General features: G+C 32.5%; 1 protein-coding gene and 1 long non-coding RNA gene across 2 annotated transcripts; both read left to right on the top strand.

The window, feature by feature from the left end:
- The first annotated feature begins 10,917 nt into the window (after positions 1-10,917).
- LOC123655011 lies at positions 10,918-11,679 on the top strand. The gene is made up of 2 exons (XR_006743304.1): positions 10,918-11,001; positions 11,179-11,679. It is a non-coding gene; the product is annotated as an uncharacterized LOC123655011 (long non-coding RNA).
- Positions 11,680-13,389: 1,710 nt separating this feature from the next.
- On the top strand, positions 13,390-17,126 carry LOC123654973 (neurotrophin 1-like). The gene is made up of 7 exons (XM_045590828.1): positions 13,390-13,478; positions 13,913-13,952; positions 15,400-15,506; positions 15,871-15,933; positions 16,153-16,248; positions 16,471-16,571; positions 16,864-17,126. Exons 1-7 carry the CDS (start codon positions 13,440-13,442, stop codon positions 17,039-17,041), a joined length of 624 nt encoding a protein of 207 aa, XP_045446784.1. The 5' UTR covers positions 13,390-13,439; the 3' UTR covers positions 17,042-17,126.
- The last annotated feature ends 1,491 nt before the right edge of the window (positions 17,127-18,617 follow it).

Genomic DNA, 18,617 nt, shown 5'->3' on the forward strand with positions numbered 1-18,617 from the left:
AGTGCTCAACCAGTATAATCAATGTACTATATAAAATTAAAATCCAAGATGGCGGCCTCTACAAAATGGCGGATAACTTAGGTTTTATCAATCCCATCAACATGGGTATCAAATGAAAGGTCTCAACAAGTAGAATACAATTTACTATGCAAAATTGAAATCTAAGCTGGCCGCCGCTACCAAATTTCTGATAACAATTTTTTATCAATCCCACCAATATGGGTATCAAATAAAAGGACTTGACAAGAAGAATACAGTGCACTATACAACCTCAATATTTAAGATGGGCCTTGCAATAATGAAGCACTAAATGAATTAAACAGAATGCGAAATAAAAACTAAAAACTAGAAAATAAAAATAGGTAAAAAAACTTTTTAAGTTAAACGGTTTTATGTTAAACATACATTGCAATGTTTAAGATAAATGTACTAAAAACCAAAAAATAATAAAATAGATACAGTCGTGGGAATTATAAACATATGCATAGACTAGACTAAAATAAAACCGTGGGGCACGTCAATTGTCTACAAATTATCGACTTAATGTGCGATAGAAGAATCGTTTAATTCGTCGTTAAAATAGGCAGTTGGCCCGCAGACGGTGAGGAAATTACTTACTATTTTCTTGCTCATGGAAATTCCAATAGTTATACACTCCATGTAAATAAAAGTGCCCCACGGTTTTATTTTAGTCTAGTCTATGCATATGTTTATAATTCCCACGACTGTATCTATTTTATTATTTTTTGGTTTTTAGTACATTTATCTTAAACATTGCAATGTATGTTTAACATAAAACCGTTTAACTTAAAAAGTTTTTTTACCTATTTTTATTGTTGTTAAGTTCTGTTATTATTATTGTTTAGTTATTCATTTTATGTGTGTGTTCTGTTCTCTAAAATGCCGAAAAGAACAAAAGAAGACCGTTTCAAACAGTCAATTGGTTGTCCGCTTTCGGGAATACTTTGAACCGGAGTGAGAAAATAGCGGTCCATTATTATCTGTCAACCACATAGTGGATCGAGTTGCACAGGCACTTGAAATTAGGCGTAATACAGTGTCAAAAATTACTTCAGCCTATCGCAGTCCACTGTTGGACATAGGCCTCCACAAGCTCGTGCCAAAAAATGGCGTGAACTCATGTGTGTTGCCTATAGTCACCACGCGGGGCGGGTTGGTGACCGCAGGGCCGGCTTTGTCGCACTGAAGACGCTGTTGCCCGTCTTCGGGCTGTGTATTTCAAAGCCAGCAGTTGAATGGTTATCCCGCTATCCACGTGAGCTGCGTTAATGGGTTTGTCGATAACTCATTTCTCGCGTTTAACACCACCCTTAAAATATTATTTATTCACTATAGCGATGATTAATTTTTAATAAGCAGTTAATTTTTTTTTTTTATATAATCGATTAAAGGTTAACCGCATTTGTACTCGATAATCGAATTACATCAATTAATTAAGCATGCTCACTTCACTATAGAGTTAATTTGACATGTGTCACCGTACCCATCCTACGTGAAATAGACTATAGTACAGTCGTGTGACTGATATTACGTCACTGCCATTATATATTTTTTTTACGGTTTTAGTCTCACATTTTTCTCAGTTCGGTCGCCAAGCCAAATGTCAAGCCTGCCGTAAGGAACTTCGTTCCAAAAAATAAAGTTCTACTGCCTTCTTGTGGATAATATAGCTCATTGCGTTATAGTAGACAGCTAGTCTAAACCGAAGCAGTTTCTGTACTGAATGCCGATAAATGGTTTCACGAGCACGCACGACAAATACGCGTCATCAAATATTACAAAAAAAGTACTCATTCTAACATATATATACGTATATTACGTGTATTAAAATACATTGCATTCACTTCTACCATATCATCATTACAGCCTTTACAGTCCACTGCTGGACATAGGCCTCCACAAGTTTACGCCAAAAATAACGTGAACTCATGTGTTTTGCCCATAGTCACCACGCTGGGCAGGCGGGTTGGTGACCGCAGGGCTGGCTTTGTCGCACCGAAGACGCTTTCTACCATATAATAATTATTATTAGGTACTTTTCACTACCGAAGGATACCTGTAAAAGATCACTGTTTAAGTGCTAAAGTTATAAGTTTTTAAAATGTATATTAGTAGTTTGGTATACAACATAAAATAACAGCAAATTAAATAAATAAACATCTGTTTGGAGGGCTTACTTCAATTAGTCAATATGAACATGGCTTTCTAATTTACTATGATTTAATCAAGGGGTTTTGCTTTGGCTAAGCTAAGTGACAGTGATAACTATTTTTTTAATGTAAATAAACTATAGTATTATTTTAATTATCAATGCATATTGTTAAGAAATAAAAAAGATTTTAGAAAACATGCAACAAGACATACGAAAACAAAAAGCCGTAATGTTAGAAATGAAAGAAGACTTGAAAAATACAATCAATAAGTATATTATTGAGAAATTTAAACAATCACAAGAAAAAATGAAGTTGTTGAGGGAAAAATTCAGGAACTGTGTGCCATAACAAATAATTTTGAGAAAGATATCAGACGAAAAAACTTAGTCATGTTCGGATAGAATAATTAAGATAATACATACATACTTCTACATTCAGTACACCAGCAACAACAAGAGGAGGGAAAAAAGGCAATAAGGTTAGACCCGTTAAAATATCATTTAGTACAATGGGCCTAAAATTAAAAATTCTGAGAAATGGAAAAGGTTTACGCAGCACAAATTATTATATAAAAGAGGAATTTACACTGGAGGTCAGAAATAAGCGCAAAGAGTTACGAACCCAACTAAAAATAGAAAGAGACTTGGGTAAAACAGCATTTATTAAATATGATAAACTGATTGTACTGGACAACATTAAAAACACCTCTCACCAATATACAAATAAGAAAACCCTATCTGAATCTCCAGAACTTCCTACTATCAACCACTAAAGGGGAAAACAAATAAAAAAAAACAACCACTAAAGAAAAATAAACCTGCCAACATTAAGGACTTATTTATATAAAAATAAAGATTAACTTTCACACCCACAAACAAGAACCAAGAACAACCAAGACTATCGCAACAAAATACAACTAAGCAGCTACAGACAAGCCCTCCTTATCTATATCTCCCAGTAGGTAAGAGTATTGAGATAGCAAAAGATGAAAGAATTTTAGCATTCTTTGGATTTTTTCATACTAAATGAAAAAAAATTGTAAAAGGCAATCGCAAAATCTATTTACTAAAAAAAATAGTATATAATGAAAATTATTGTAAATTTATATAACTGAGTTGTAATTATTTATAATTGATTTGTAAAAGTAGTGATAGTTGGTATGATATTGTTATTGCTTTGCTTGTTAGTTGTACTGGTATCGATGGTTGGTAAAAAATTGCTTTTAATATATATAATTGCATAAAAACAAAAAAACATAAAAACATGAACTGATTGAATATATTGATTAATTGTATGAGAAACTATATTAGCGTTTTAAAAACAATTTGAAATTACATAAACTATATTAACGATCGGAGGAGCAGATTCAAAATTTTAAATTTTTAAAAGGGTATGACGACAGTCATTGCGAAAGCCGATGATTGGTCGAATTTGCATCCACATGACCCTCAATGTTGCCAAGTAGATGAGATAGAGTGATTGAATGTATTGATTGGTTACATAAGTAATAATGAAAACTCAAATTTATCATATATAAGTACAATGATTACCTATGATGTTTTGATGTTTTTACTGATTCTTCCAGTACCATTATATTTATATCTTTTTGTAATTCAGACATGTATGGAATAAATAAATCTTGTTATTGTTATTATTGTTAATGCATATTACTAATTCATTTCATCATCATCTATTAAGTATCATAAATAGGTACTTACGACTTAAGCCAACAGTGGATTTTAGTAATTTTTTATCAATTTTGTGCCAGTGTTTTACTTGTTCATTATAAAGCATTCGGTGTTTTTATAGCTAATGTTTTTTTTCAAAACCATTCCAATAAACTTTGTCAGACTAATTAAAGCCAAATATCGGTAAAATATTTCGCTTCGATATAGCTGATAGCCTGCAGTCTACTGCTGAACACTGCTTGTCTCGCCATCCTTATCCAGTCTCCGCTGACGATTTTCCACAGATCGTTTATCAAACGATCAGTAGCAACGCGATAAATTCAACAACAGTTCACAATTTACCTAAATCCTCCTTCTGAAAAATCAGCTTCCTTTTTACATATTCAAGGATACAACAAAAAAATTGCAGCAAAAAGGTAGCAGTAAAAATATTATCCATACATGGACAAGTGTGGATAATATTAAAATTTGTTCGATGGCTTTTTCCCTATGTAACGGGCTTACGTAAGTCGTTGTTGCGCAGTGATAAGCAATCTACGTCACTAGTATGTACTTTGAATCCTGCACAAGTAATTTACAAACTAAAGTTTATTTATTTGTGGCCTTTGGACTGTGGTTTTATAGCTATGTCTTTTAAGCGAGACATTTAATAGTACGTATGCCTTATTAATCAAGACATAAATATACTAAACAAGTATGTATAGAAAGAAAGACAATTTTAAATATATTTCATTTTACGCACCTAGTCAATAATTGTTTTCAAATGTTACGCGAATTTCACTCAGGGACATTCTACGCGAAGCGGACAGCTAAAAAATGTCGATGTTTCAGATTTTAGTGATTTTCGAATATGTTATACCTATATGCCCTCAATAGTAGGTATATAGTTTAATTAACGAGTTATTAGTCATTAAAGTGTCTAGTAACCAGCCTACTGTAAGTGCCAATATTGTGTAGTTAAAATTTATTTTAAAATAAACAAGATAAAAAAGTGTTTACGTGATGAAATGATATTTTTAGAAATTTGAAATTTTATATATTTTTTAGAAAAAAATGCATTTAAATTTTTTAATTATTTTTCTTCAAACCACCTTAAATTTTTTTTTTCAAAATAGCTACTAGTGTATAGAAGATACTTTCAAAGTTCTAGAGTGGGCCGAAAAGTCGTTTAGGAGCTAGACTGCCTGAGCGTAGTAGCCGGCGGTCGCCGTCCGGCCTACATCAGCTGCACAGTAACATTTCACAGAGAAATACCAAAATACTAGATCGTTCAATAAGTCCCGAGACTAACCTGGAAATGGCGCATATATTAAAAACTCTTTTGATTTTTAAAAAGTACTGGCTATCAATACAAGAATATGTGTCAAATTTTTAAAAATGGAACAATAAAATTATTGATTTTGAAACATTTAAGTGACGCTACGGTTGTAATTTCGATACAATGGAAAAAAACGAGTTTCGCGTGTTGATAAAACATTGTTTTTTAATGGGAAAAAATACCGTTGAAGCACAGCAATGGCTTATAAAATGTTATGCAGGATCAGCTCCCTCTAAAGCAACCATTTGTCGATGGTATGCCGACTTCAAACGCGGTTGCATGGACACCAATGATGGGGAACGCTCAGGTCGTCCAAATGAAGTAGTGACTCAACAAAATATTAACCAAGTCCTCAAAATCGTATTGGAAGATCGGAAGGTAAAAGTGCAAGAGATAGCCGAGATAGTTAAGATTTCAGCTGGTAGTGTTTTCACTATTTTACATAAAAATTTGGCCATGAAAAAGCTTTTTTCTAAATGAGTGCCGCGTTTGCTTACAACTAATCAAAAGGAACAACGTATCAATGATCCAGAGCGATGTTTGGCGCTGATGAATCATAATAAAAAAGGATTTTTTACGTCGGTATGTAACAATGGATGAAACCTGGATATACCATTTCACTCCGGAATCCAATCGGCAGGCAGCGGAGTGGAGAGCGGCTGGTGAAAGCCGCCCGAAGCGTCCAAAGACTCAGAAATCGGCCGGTAAGGTTATGGCGTCTATATTTTGGGATACGCATGGAATACTTTTCATCGACTACCTTGAAAAGGGGAAAAATATAAATAGTGACTATTACATGTGCTTATTGGAGCGATTGAAGTACGAAATTGCGGATAAACGGCCTCACATGAACAAAAAGAAAGTGGTGTTTCACCAGGACAACGTGCCTTGTCACAAGTCCGTGAGAACGATGGCCAAAATTAACGAATTGGGCTTCGAATTGCTTCCTTATCCCCCTTATTCGCCAGACTTGATCCCCAGCGATTACTGGCTGTTTGCAGACCTCAAAAAAATGCTTCAGGGTAAGAAATTTGACTCAAATAGTGAAGTTATCGCAGCAACGGAAGCTTATTTTGAAGCCAAAGACAAATCGTTCTACACACATGGGATAGAAAAGTTAGAAAAGCGTTGGAGGGACTGTGTCGCTCTTGGAGGAGACTATGTTGATGAATAAAAATTAATTTTATAAAAAAGATCTTTTTTTAGTACTTAGTCTCGGGACTTATTGAACCACGTGTTACCTTTGATTGAAATATTTGAACATATGTACATATACTTTAATTTTGAGCTCTATGGTCTATGTGTAAGAATCAGTATGTCGGAATGGAGGTAGATTTCTCTCACTCATCGTTTCAGAGTACTCGGTCTACTGTGGACTTCAGTGGTCAATGTTGGCACAAGTTAACACAATTTATGATATCGCCAATTTATTATGACACAGGAATCACTTAACAGAAGCCTAACGCAGCACCAAACGCGGAATAGTTATTAGTTAACACGGGGAAGACGAACTTCTTAGAATTCGATGGTTTCACCATGCGGGTGCTGACTCTATCGTGTGGTAGAGGGAGTAAGTGCCTAACCCTTGCGACCTAGGTGTAGGTTTAAGGAGCCCCCCTTTGAGATGTACTTCAACGCTCACCTTCACTTGCTCGAGTTGTCCGCCCTAATATGTAACAATTAATTCGTTTGCACAAATTAATTATTCAATGAGTCTAGGTTAAGCTACTGGCAGGATACAACGAGTGCATCGTGCCAAGCCAGAGCCAATACTGCCTTAGCCGATGTTGGACCGTTCATTTTATACACGTCAAAATAACTCGAGTAATATAATGAGTGAGGGTAGGTGACTATCGAACGATGTGCTAGGTGGCGTGATGGGTACATCTGTTGTTTATAAATTCCTTGCTAATTATGTACGACAGCGCAAGTGCCGACAAGTATATATTTATCACTGACACATAACAGTAAATTAAAAAATATTGATTACTTATAGGACTTATTTCCTGCTCGACACTTTAATAACTAATACCTATTTAATAAATAAAAAAATATGTGGTGTCATGGGACACCAGGTAGGAACGAAGTTCCTTCGGATAATATAGAAGCAACACAATTTGAAAAAAAAATGTTAAATTTTATATATATTTTTTAGTTCTTGATTTTTTGGAACGAAGTTCCTTACGGCAGGCTTGACATTTGGCTGGGCGAGCGAAATGAAACAAATGTGATACTAAAACCGTAAGAAAAATATATAACGGAAGTAACGTAATATCAGTCACACGACTGCCCATAGTCACCACGCTGGGCAGGCGAACTGCTGACCGCAGGGCTGGCTTTGTCGCACTGAAGACGCAGTTGCTCGTCTTCGGCCTGTGTATTTCAAAGCCAGCAGTTGGATGGTTATCCCGCCATCGGTCGGCTTTATAAGTTACAAGGTGGTAGTCGTAAGAGTCACACTTACGACACCCACGGGAAAAGAGGGGTTCTATGAACTTTACCTGTTAACATTTATTACGTTTATACGAACTTCGACAAGAAGTTTCTAGTTGCATTTGATATTAAATGTTAAGCTGAGTATGATAAAAATAACAGTTTTTACAATTTTTGTTTGTCTGTCTGTCTGTTTGTCTATCTGTCTGTTTGTTCCAGCTAATCTCTGAAACGACTGGACTGATTTTGACGGGACTTTTACTGGCCGATAGCTGATGTAGTAGGAGTAACTTAGGATACTTTTATTTTAGAAGCTCATTTATTTTATAACTGCGAACTGACACAATACCTTTTTTATCAAATTTCACGCGGACGAAGTCGCGGGCACAGCTAGTATCAACATAATTAAAAAGAGAAATGATAAACAGAAGAGAGATAAATGAATAAAAAAATACCTTTTATATATAATACATAGAGATTATGAACAAATAAAGTAAGTGTACAATATACAAGCATACGAATTATGCAAACCACATTTTGTCACAGTACACGCTATAGAATGTATAATCTTAATATTGCCAATATAATACTTGTCTAAAGTACATAATTTAATTAATACGAATACTGAGTCAGATGCAATTACTATATGAGGAAATTATGTTCAAAAACGAACAAATACGTAATGAAATCCTCCTATATAATTAAATGATGTCAAAATCCAGGACGTTTTAATGTTTAACTATTGTCCGTAACGAACGGCGTTCAAACTATTTATTTTATTTATTATTACTGTATACATCTCAAATTATTATGACCACGAAACAAGATCTTGTTATCTTCCTGATTATAGTAAATATATCACTAGTCACTGTGGAAATAATTTAATTCAAGTCACATTAAATATCAAAGCAAAAAAAAAAACAACGGCATTATTGTTCTAATTCTAACATATATTGAATATTGATATATTTTTTGAAGTTAAAATATTGTATATTTTGTGTAATACAGATAACTTATACTTTATTTCTTTCTTTTAGGTCTTATTGTGCTCAGCCCAGTCTAGCAATATCTGGAGAAACACTGGTAAGTTAACTATATTTCATTTATGTAATAACTCTATTTGATTAACCTTAAATTACACGATAACTCTATTTCTTTAACAACAAACGTTTATTATTTTAGTTTAGTTTAGGTTTTAAGTATAAGTGTTTTCCCATGTCATTCTATGGTATGTTAGGAATACTGAATAGTATACTCGTAGAAAGGGTATTTAATATAAACGTTTTTTACGTCACAAACTATAAAATAGTTCCTCACGGGAGCCATTATACAAGAAGAAGAAGTATAAAATAGTTTAGTTACCGCCTAGCAAATAGCACTATAGTAAGAGGCGACTAAGGGATAACACAGTTCCACTAGCACCTTGGAACTTAAAAAGCCGACCGATGGCGGGATAACCATCTAACTACTGGCTTTAAAATACACAGGCCGAAGACGGGCAGCAGCGTCTTCGGTGCGACAAAGACAGCCCTTCGGTCACCAACCCGTCTGCCCAGCGTGGTAACTATGGGCAACACACATTAGTTCACGCAATTTTTGGCGCGAACTTGTCCTATTGCCACTGAGGCCTATGTTCAGCATTGTGCTGCGATAGGCTGAAGTTATGAGTGATGAACTAGCACTATTACTTTCATAAGGTGCATTATGTATTTACTTTACAGAAAAAAAAAAAAACAATTTTCGTGATCAACAGTGCAACAAAAAATGGACAGTTTAACAGTGGGGTGTGTAATTTAGGCATTAATTTAAGGATTTCATCGCGCAGTCGCTTAAGTGCACCGTGCATTACTTGACTACCGACTATTTTACAATTACGAGTAGTTATGCATGTTGATGGAGACAGTAGTTATTGTAAACTGTTTAATATGTTTTAAATATTACAGTATTTTGTTCGAATATTCCTACATTTATAATAAATAAATTGATGATAAAATAATTAAAAATTATATTTGTACAATTTATGTAGTGTGTCACGACTAATTATTTTTTTACATCTTTTTTAGATAAAACGGATATGTCATGGAATCCTAAACTCATAAATGATTCTTTACATCCGAATGTTGAACATTGCAAAGATCAGGGAATTTGTAGCTATGTCCCTAATTACCCCGATGTCCTTGCGAAATCGTTATTGAGCCAGGTAAGTTATTAAAAAAAACATGTGCACTCCAAAATCAAATAAAAAAAATGACACACAACACTGAAAATTATGATAGAGATAATTCAGCATGTCAAGTATTAAATTAGGATCAAGAGGTGTATTTCGGTTCCTCAAAATATTAATAGCATCGTTTATAGTGTACGACGTGTGACGATTGCTTTCCAATAATACAATATGTAAAATAGTTTATTATTATAATTATAATATAATCAAATAACATAATATATATTACAAAAACCAAAACACATTTATTAAGGAATTAATTAAGTTTATAATAATAAGAATAATGAAAAATTGGTTCATGACTTTCTTTCATAGTTTTATTTATATCTATCTAGTCTATCTAGTTTTATCTATCTAGTGATAAAAAATCGTCATAAATTTTACTACTTTTTTTTTAAATTATTTATTTATACTTTATTGTAAGCTACAACTACATTAAACATAATATGAAGGTATTTCAAGATAGTTACAGACTGTGAAGTACACTGGGCGGACTTTTGGCTATTTAACCATTTTCATTATACATCTTACCGACATTTCTTAAGTATTGTTATTTTTTCAGCTTAAATCAAGAAACGTAACAAAATTTGCACTTGAGAGTAGTTACATAGACGGGGGACACGTTGATTACGAAAACATATGCTCTGATAAAGAAAAGGTAAGCGATACTAATAAAAATACGTCACTATTAAGCAGTGACCGACTGAAACATGTTTTCAGCTGAAACCGAAACCGAATTTTCGGTCTTGTTTGGTGTTTAAGGTATTCTTTTATAAAAACTGAGTTTCGGTTTGATCGAAATTTATGCCGTTTTTTTGCCGAAATCGAAACGAAAAACGGGCGTTATTAGATTTCTTGGCCAAAACTGGTCGAAACCGAAACCAATATTTCGGTTGGTCCTCACTATTAAATTTATCTTTTTCCAAAAGAGCGTTCATTTTATTATTGTTATTTTAAAAAAGGTTTTGTTTTTCGACAGTTACCCTACAGTATTTAACACTATCGTTTCATTAACAAATCAATTACTTCATATAAACAATTGGCTCAGTATTGGGAATTTTGTTTCTAGGTACTCTATCCACAAGCAGCAAAAGATATAAACGGCACTTGGCAGTTCATACTCAACGGCAAGTCATTTCAAGGATTTGTAGTAGAAATATGCAAGTGAGTTTAACTTAAAAGTTGATACGTTTTTTCTAACTAATTGATATTCAGAAAAACTATAAAAGTATAAAAACTTTTGTATTAAAACCAAATCATTTCATCATTATTTGATTGTTATTATTTAACACAAACCAAATGAGGGTTTAGTAGTGAAATGACAATTTTGATATTTTTCAGAAAAAGATGTCAAGAAGGAATTTATATTAGTGACTACGAACTCAAATGCACCCAAAAATATGTATACAAGAAAATGGTGTACTTGGATATGCAGCATAGAATATTAAAATATGACAATTTTGAAGTACCTAATTGTTGTTCCTGTAGCTTATTATTAGAGTAACTAATGTGTAGGTGCTTGGTTTATTGCGCGGATCGTTGTATGCTGCAAACAATTTTCATTTATGTGAAAGTGACGCATTAGTCGTACCTATATAGACTGACAAACAGTGAATTCTTTATTATCAAATACTAAAGAAAACCTTTAGAAAAATGATCTTACAGAATGAAGAAATTTAATTAAGCATAATAAGTTGAAGCAACTATTAATAACTATTTGTGTGTTGTGTTTAAGTACGTTTTTATTAAAAATTTAAAATTTGTTAATTTGTTTGTATTTATTTAACTTAGTTGTAATTATAGATAATCTAAGATCGAATTTAAATACTTCTTAGACCAAAACAATTTGTACAAATTGTCCTTGTCAATGTCAATGTCAATGTCCTTTCCTAACTCTATATAATGTATGTCAAAATTACTAACTTTTAGGAAAGAAAAATAATCATAATTGTACAATTTTATATAGAGACCATAATACCCAAAAGCCAGCGATGGCCAGACATCCGTCATTTGTCGTCATCTTTATAAAATGAAGGAGGTCTGACCGTCGCGGGCGCTTGATCTATTTATAATGATTGTTGTTATTTTTATTTTTGATCTGATATTGGACGGTGTTTATTTCTGATGAGCCAAATTGACACATCATTCGATTTCCTAATTGTGAATTAAGTTAATTGTGATTGTGAATTCAGAAATAATTTTAAAAATTTGTTTTAACGAGAAAATGAAATCAAGTCTTCATTTTTATAGTTGTTGTATGTGAGGTATTTTACTTAATTGATTTATTTTGAGTTTTAATTTGCATGTAAGTTATATATTATTTATGTCTCACAATTTTATTTGTGTTAATAAATTGTTTTGTTGCAGCACTACCTATTGTTTATTTTTATATTATTTTACGCGTAAGCCTGTAATATCCCACTGCTGGGCATAGGCCTCTTTCCCCATGTAGGAGAAGGATCAGAGTTTAATCCATCACGCTGCTGCAAAGTGGGTTGGCGGAAATATTCCTATGAGTAGCGATCGCTATCAGGTGTACATGATAACAACCGGGACCGATGGCTTAGCGTGACCGCTGCGCCAACGCGTTTATCTGCGCCTGCGCGTTATCTTATATATAATATTCTCGTGTCACTAATCTATTTTTATACGACTAAACTATAGGGGATTAAGGGGGTAATAGCATATATGGCAGAACAGAAGTTGCGAGGTCAGCTAGTATTTTATATTATTTACATTTAACGAACTAAGATAATCGCACCTAATAAGGTCCGGGTTTTTGCGGATCCTTATAATATATTTTGAAATGTGTGATATTTTGTAAGGTATCATTACCAAATAAAGTATTTATATTTAAATAGAAAATTTTGTATAAAAACAAAGCATCTATGGCCAGTTACTGTCAAAAAAACGTTTTTTAAAAGCTTGTATATTATGATCATTGTTGCGTGCTAGAATAAAATAAGTATAGTGGCCCTTTTAAAAAAAACGCGTGTGCTTTAGAACACAAGACTGAAGCAAAACTTACGAAACGTAACTCTCTCTCTTTCTATCTTCACTAACCTATATCTCCCTCTCAACTGTCGTTCACCATGAGATGATTCATAAGGAAAATAAAATTCAAGTTACGAAAATCGTACATTGACACTATTAAAATAAAAGTAAAGCAAAATGGAACGTGAGAGAACAACTAGCAACAAAGCCCTCTCAAAGCGTTACGTCGCGCGTCGTCACCGCGTACTGTACAAATTGGCGGTTGAACATTTAGCATTCTAAAGAATGCCTAGGCAATGTTCTGAATAAATTACTAATTGCTAACTTGCGTCAATCTACTATATAATATTAACATGATTATATAATATATAATACCAAGATATTCTATATAATACATATATTACTCATTGTCAACTGAATTAAAACTATGACCCATCTAGAACTTTCCAGCAGCTTTTTACGGTAAAACAATGTCGAATGAAAATGAAATCATAACACAATTATACGTAATTTGACAACAATAAATGCAGGAAAACCTAGGAATTAGTATTTATAGCTGCATTATTTAGTAAAGCATTCAATAAGTCGCTAAATATTCACAAGTGAAGATGTTTCTGTCGTACAAATTTGTTACGTTATTTATTTTTGTAAGTAATTTCCATAAATGTTTATTAATCTAATTACTAGTCTACTATTAAATTATTTTTGTACGTTTCGTCTTCAGTTAGAATTCTAAAAGTGAATAACTAATTCTAATAAGTACACATATTTTGAATTCTATAAAGTTACACTAATTCTATAAAGTTTAGACTAAGGGATAACACAGTTCCACTATCACCTTGAAACTTAAAAAACGACCGATGTCGGGATAACCATCCAACCACTGGCTATGAAATACACAGGTCGAAGACGGGTAGCAGCGTCTTAGGTGCGACAAAGCCAGCCCCGCGGTGACCAACCCGCCTGCCCAGCGTGGTGACTATGGGCAAAACAGATTAGTTCACGCTATTTTTGGCGCGAACTTGTGGAGAACAAGTGATGATGATGATAATGAATTGAACTTAACACGTTTTTGTTTCAGTTCCAGATGGTGAGAGGAGAGGAGAATATAGTTGGACAAAGTGAATAATACATTTTTTTACATTATTTTTTTTTACTTATGTAACCTATCGAAAGTTATTGTAATTTGTAATGTTGGTACTTTATATTGATACAGTTTTGGTGTTTGACGAACGTAACAATATTAACTGACATCACCATCCTTAACCCTAGAAAGATAACGTTATTTTTACTACGGCAAAGATAACGATGCGCATAATTTTTAATACCGATTTATTTACAAATTAAAATAAGTAATATTATTTCTATTAACCTCAGTGCAATTTCACATTATTAACAAAAAAATGAAATATATCTATTTATTATAAATAAAATATATATTTGTTTATTGTTGAAAAGTATATGTTAGAATTTACAAAAAGTGACAAAAATTAGAGGTTTTTATATTTAGATGTTAGATTTTTTTAAATAAAATAGGTGACATTTGTTGTACATTGTCTTAGTAACTAATGAATTATGGTAGAATTAGTTTCTAATGATGAAAATACTGAAAGCATCAATAGTTAATAAACAGATGTTGCAAACATCTTTTTTATGTTCACTACACGCGGTCTTTTTAGACTTTATACATGTCATCTGCGACATTCTATTATTTTTGCTGTGTATAAGTCACAGTGATGCTGGAATTTTGCTGAAGGTTCTTCGTCAGCCTCATCCACAGTGAAAAATTTTTTCATGTAATATTTAGGGTATTAAACCCTTTTTTTCTTTTTTTATTAAAAAACATTGGGTGTCAATTGTATAAGAATTGACAAAAAAAATATTCAAAATACCATAAAACATTATTATTAGCCACCTATTAGTCTTTTGAGATCATGAAAGCGAAGAACTTATCTGATCAAATATGTCGACACCGTCATTACTTTAGTTGTAGAATATAATTATCTCAGGTTTTCTAATTGTAGGGTTTGTAGCATCTTCATCACATGAAGACAACATATACAACATCGTTAAAGGTTAGAGATATTATGCAAATAATGCTAGGATGAAAGGTGTCCATCGAATTAGAATAAAAACGTACCAACGGCTTTAGATTGGGTATTTTTGAAATCTTCAGGAATATTCGTTTGTCATTATAGGGTCAAAAACAATGATGTTAAAATATTCCTTAAAAGCGTTTACATTATTAATAGTGATAACTATATACTATGCTAACTACATATACCACGTGTATACGTAGTTAATAAAATCACAAAAGTTACGCAAAAGATAAACATACGCCTAAGCGCAACGCGTGGTCATAATCAAAGGTTACTTACTGAACAGCAGTCACCTTTCACGACGACAGAGGCAGCACGGAAACAGAAGCTTTGAAACGCATCCAATAAAAAGATACAGCGATATATCTGTTTTGTGTCTCACAGAAGAAATAATAATCTAGCTCCCGGAAGACTGAATTAATACATGAAAAAGTATACAATACTAAAAAAAAAATTCATTTTACTACAGGAAACGTAGTGCTAAAGCCCATGGTTAGTGAAGAGTGCCGTAAAAGAGGAATATGCGCGGAGGTTGAAAACTATCCAACTGAATTAGCAAAACGACTAATTAGAGAGGTTCGTATTTCACATGTAGTTTAAATAAACCATTAACTAAACAACAATAAGTTACTGTTTATAAGAAACTGCGGTAATTTAAATATATATATCAATTTCATTTCACGATGTTATTTCGGGCTAATCTCCGAAACTACTGGACCAATTTTAATGACATTTTACACAGGTATGTAACTTTCTCCAACTTAAAATACAGGCCATATTTTATTTCGATTAATTATCACGGTATTTTCATTGCAAAATTTAAATAAACATGGTGAATCGAATTCTCCAGATCGGCTAGTATTTATATGTATATATACTCGTATTTTATTTATTCCTCGGTTGTAACCAAGAAATAAGACATAGAATTTTATGTTTTTAGCTCAGGGATAGCGGCGCCATATTTTCTAATATTGAAGAGGCGAAGGAAGACACCTTTCTTACCGTAAGAAACAATCACAATTTAATCCTTGTTATTTATTCTCTTAAATGACCTCCCAAGAATGGCCTACAAGATAAGAAAGTAGTATAATATATTAAATAAATGATTGTAATATATTCTAATTTTAAATGTATATTTAAGGAAATATTTAATTAAAGGGTGTAATATGAGCTAGTTGCCTATTCAGTAATAGAAGTTAAATATTTTCAATTTATTTAATAGGACGAGTACCCTAAAATTACTTTTAGAATGGACAAGGATGAATACGATGAAGCTGAAAAGCCGGAAGAAACGCCACTCTGTGACTCTACAAGAGCAGTAAGGCCCGCTTCCTTTTTTTTCTTAATCGAAAGTAATATCGCACTAAATTGAAAAGCATTATTTTGAAGCGTTAGCTTTTGAAATAATTAACGTCAACAGGTACAAAATAACGTCATGTCAAACTTTACGAACGTTTATCTTATTTCTCACATGTGAATTATGGTAAAACAAACACAACCCAATCATATACAAATATGTATCCTTACCCACTTGTTACAGATTGAACACCCAACATATGCTGAAAATAAAAACAGTACATGGCATTACATATTAAATGACGTTGAAAAGCCGATTCAAACATTCTCAGTCGATCGATGCAAGTACGGATATCGTAACTCGACCTACTTACTTAAATTATTCATTAGTTTTTCTCATTTAAAATTTTATAAATTGTTAATCATTAGATCTTATCAGATTTTTGAATTCTCTAGATAATCCATTTAGATATAAATATCCATGGTTCAGCCCCACTTTTTTTTAAATAAATTGTTCACTTATTATTAACAGATAATTTAATGTCCACTTTTTTTCGACCATTTTGCAAATTAATTCATCGGCACTTAATATAATACTAAGATTATTAGGATTAATAAATGTTCTATTACATTTCAGTTCAGAAAATTCACCATGCTCAGAAAAAATTAAATTTATGTCAAACTATGAGAGTGTGTGCTTCCAGCGATGGAATTTAAAGGAAATGTACTACATTGATAAAAATGAAAAAACTAGTATAGACTACTTTAAGGTTCCCACTTGTTGCTCCTGTAAATTACGTCATATAAATAATTAAATTATAAAGTATTATTTATTCTAATTTATTTTAGCTAAGTCCAGCCGAGGACATTTAGAGTAAATAAAGAAAATCTGACACATGAGTTTTTTTTTTAATTTCTTGGAATTGTTAGCAATTTCTTTGTATTTCTATTATTTATAGTATTTAAACAAAAAAACGCATATTTTCTCAAACAATCAGCTATTTGACTTAAACAGTGGTAACTCAAAATAAATATTTTTTCATCACTATATTATTGTCATCTTTTTTTTTTTATTTATAAATTATGATCCACGGGCTCAAAATGCCCGTGCCTTTGTTTATCATGCATGCATTATAGTACTACAGGCGATTTTTCTGCTGTGCTGTGTGGCTACGGCACTAAAGAATTTAGCCACCCCCTCTCTTCCCGTGGGTGTCGTAAGAGGCGACTAAGGGATAACAAGGTTCCACAACCACCTTGGAACTTAAGAAGCCGACCGATGGCGGGATAACCATCCAACTGCTGGCTTTGAAATACACAGGCCGAAGACGGGCAGCAGCGTCTTCGGTGCGACAAAGCCAGTACTGCGGTCACCAACCCGCCTGCCCAGCGTGGTGACTATGGGCAAAACACATGAGTTCACGTTATTTTTGGCGTAAACTTGTGGAGGCCTATGTCCAGCAGTGGACTGTATAGGCTGTAATGATGAGGCGATTTTTCTACTTATTATACTACAGATCGACAGTCCTGTGACTGCCTAGTAAAACTAGGACGTGGTCCGACGCCGACGGTTTTTTTTTTTCCTTACTAAATACTGTTTATGCAGAAGTATACACATAATTGCTTTCTAATTTCTAACATTATTATTTTTCTTATCTATGTCTATATTTACACTTATTTGCCTAGTTATCATATATGTACACTTATTTCCTAGTTACCATATATGTACACTTATGTTCTACTTACAATGTACACTTAACCTATGTTACTGTTAGTAAGGATTTTTTTTTTCTTATATATATATATATATATATATATATATATATATATTATTTTTTATATAGTTATTATTTGTTTATCTATGTATAAGTTATCTATTTCTGTTATTTACTTAAATTTCACTACATAATTATTTATTTATCTATTTTTTTATTTTATTTTATAGGTACATCCACAAAATACATATGGAACATTATATATAATTCACTATTACATTATTATCTAATATGTATCCCATCACGGGGTACACAACATTCCACAATATATTAATGCCGTGTAGCAAGCATAATTAAAATTACTTCGTATAAAAAATTAACAGTAAAGATACTACTTGTTAATAATAAAATTCATTTAAAAAGGTCATCAATCAAATTTATATAAAGTGTAAAGTTGAGATAATATTAATAATCAAACTTAGCTTAACCAAAATTTAAATAAATATATCAACATGCAAAATAACTGCTATTTGTAACTATTTGATAAACCAAAAGGATATAAGAATTTATATATTTATATATCTACTTTCTTATTTCTATATCATGAGCCACGGCTGATCGCAGCATCTTGAGCAGAGCCCTTGCCAACGACATTATTGTCATCTTGTCACAGTAG

Source organism: Melitaea cinxia, chromosome 7, assembly GCF_905220565.1.
Source record: "Melitaea cinxia chromosome 7, ilMelCinx1.1, whole genome shotgun sequence".
NCBI classification, from domain to species: Eukaryota; Metazoa; Arthropoda; class Insecta; order Lepidoptera; family Nymphalidae; genus Melitaea; species Melitaea cinxia.

Excerpts from the sequence above, each read along its gene's own strand:
- LOC123654973 (XM_045590828.1), top strand. The coding sequence starts at position 13,440 with ATGTTTCTGTCGTACAAATTTGTTACGTTATTTATTTTT. Across the intron at positions 13,953-15,399 it reads GGAGAATATAGTTGGACAAA|GAAACGTAGTGCTAAAGCCC; the intron begins GTGAATAATACA and ends ATTTTACTACAG. Across the intron at positions 16,249-16,470 it reads TCTGTGACTCTACAAGAGCA|ATTGAACACCCAACATATGC; the intron begins GTAAGGCCCGCT and ends CACTTGTTACAG.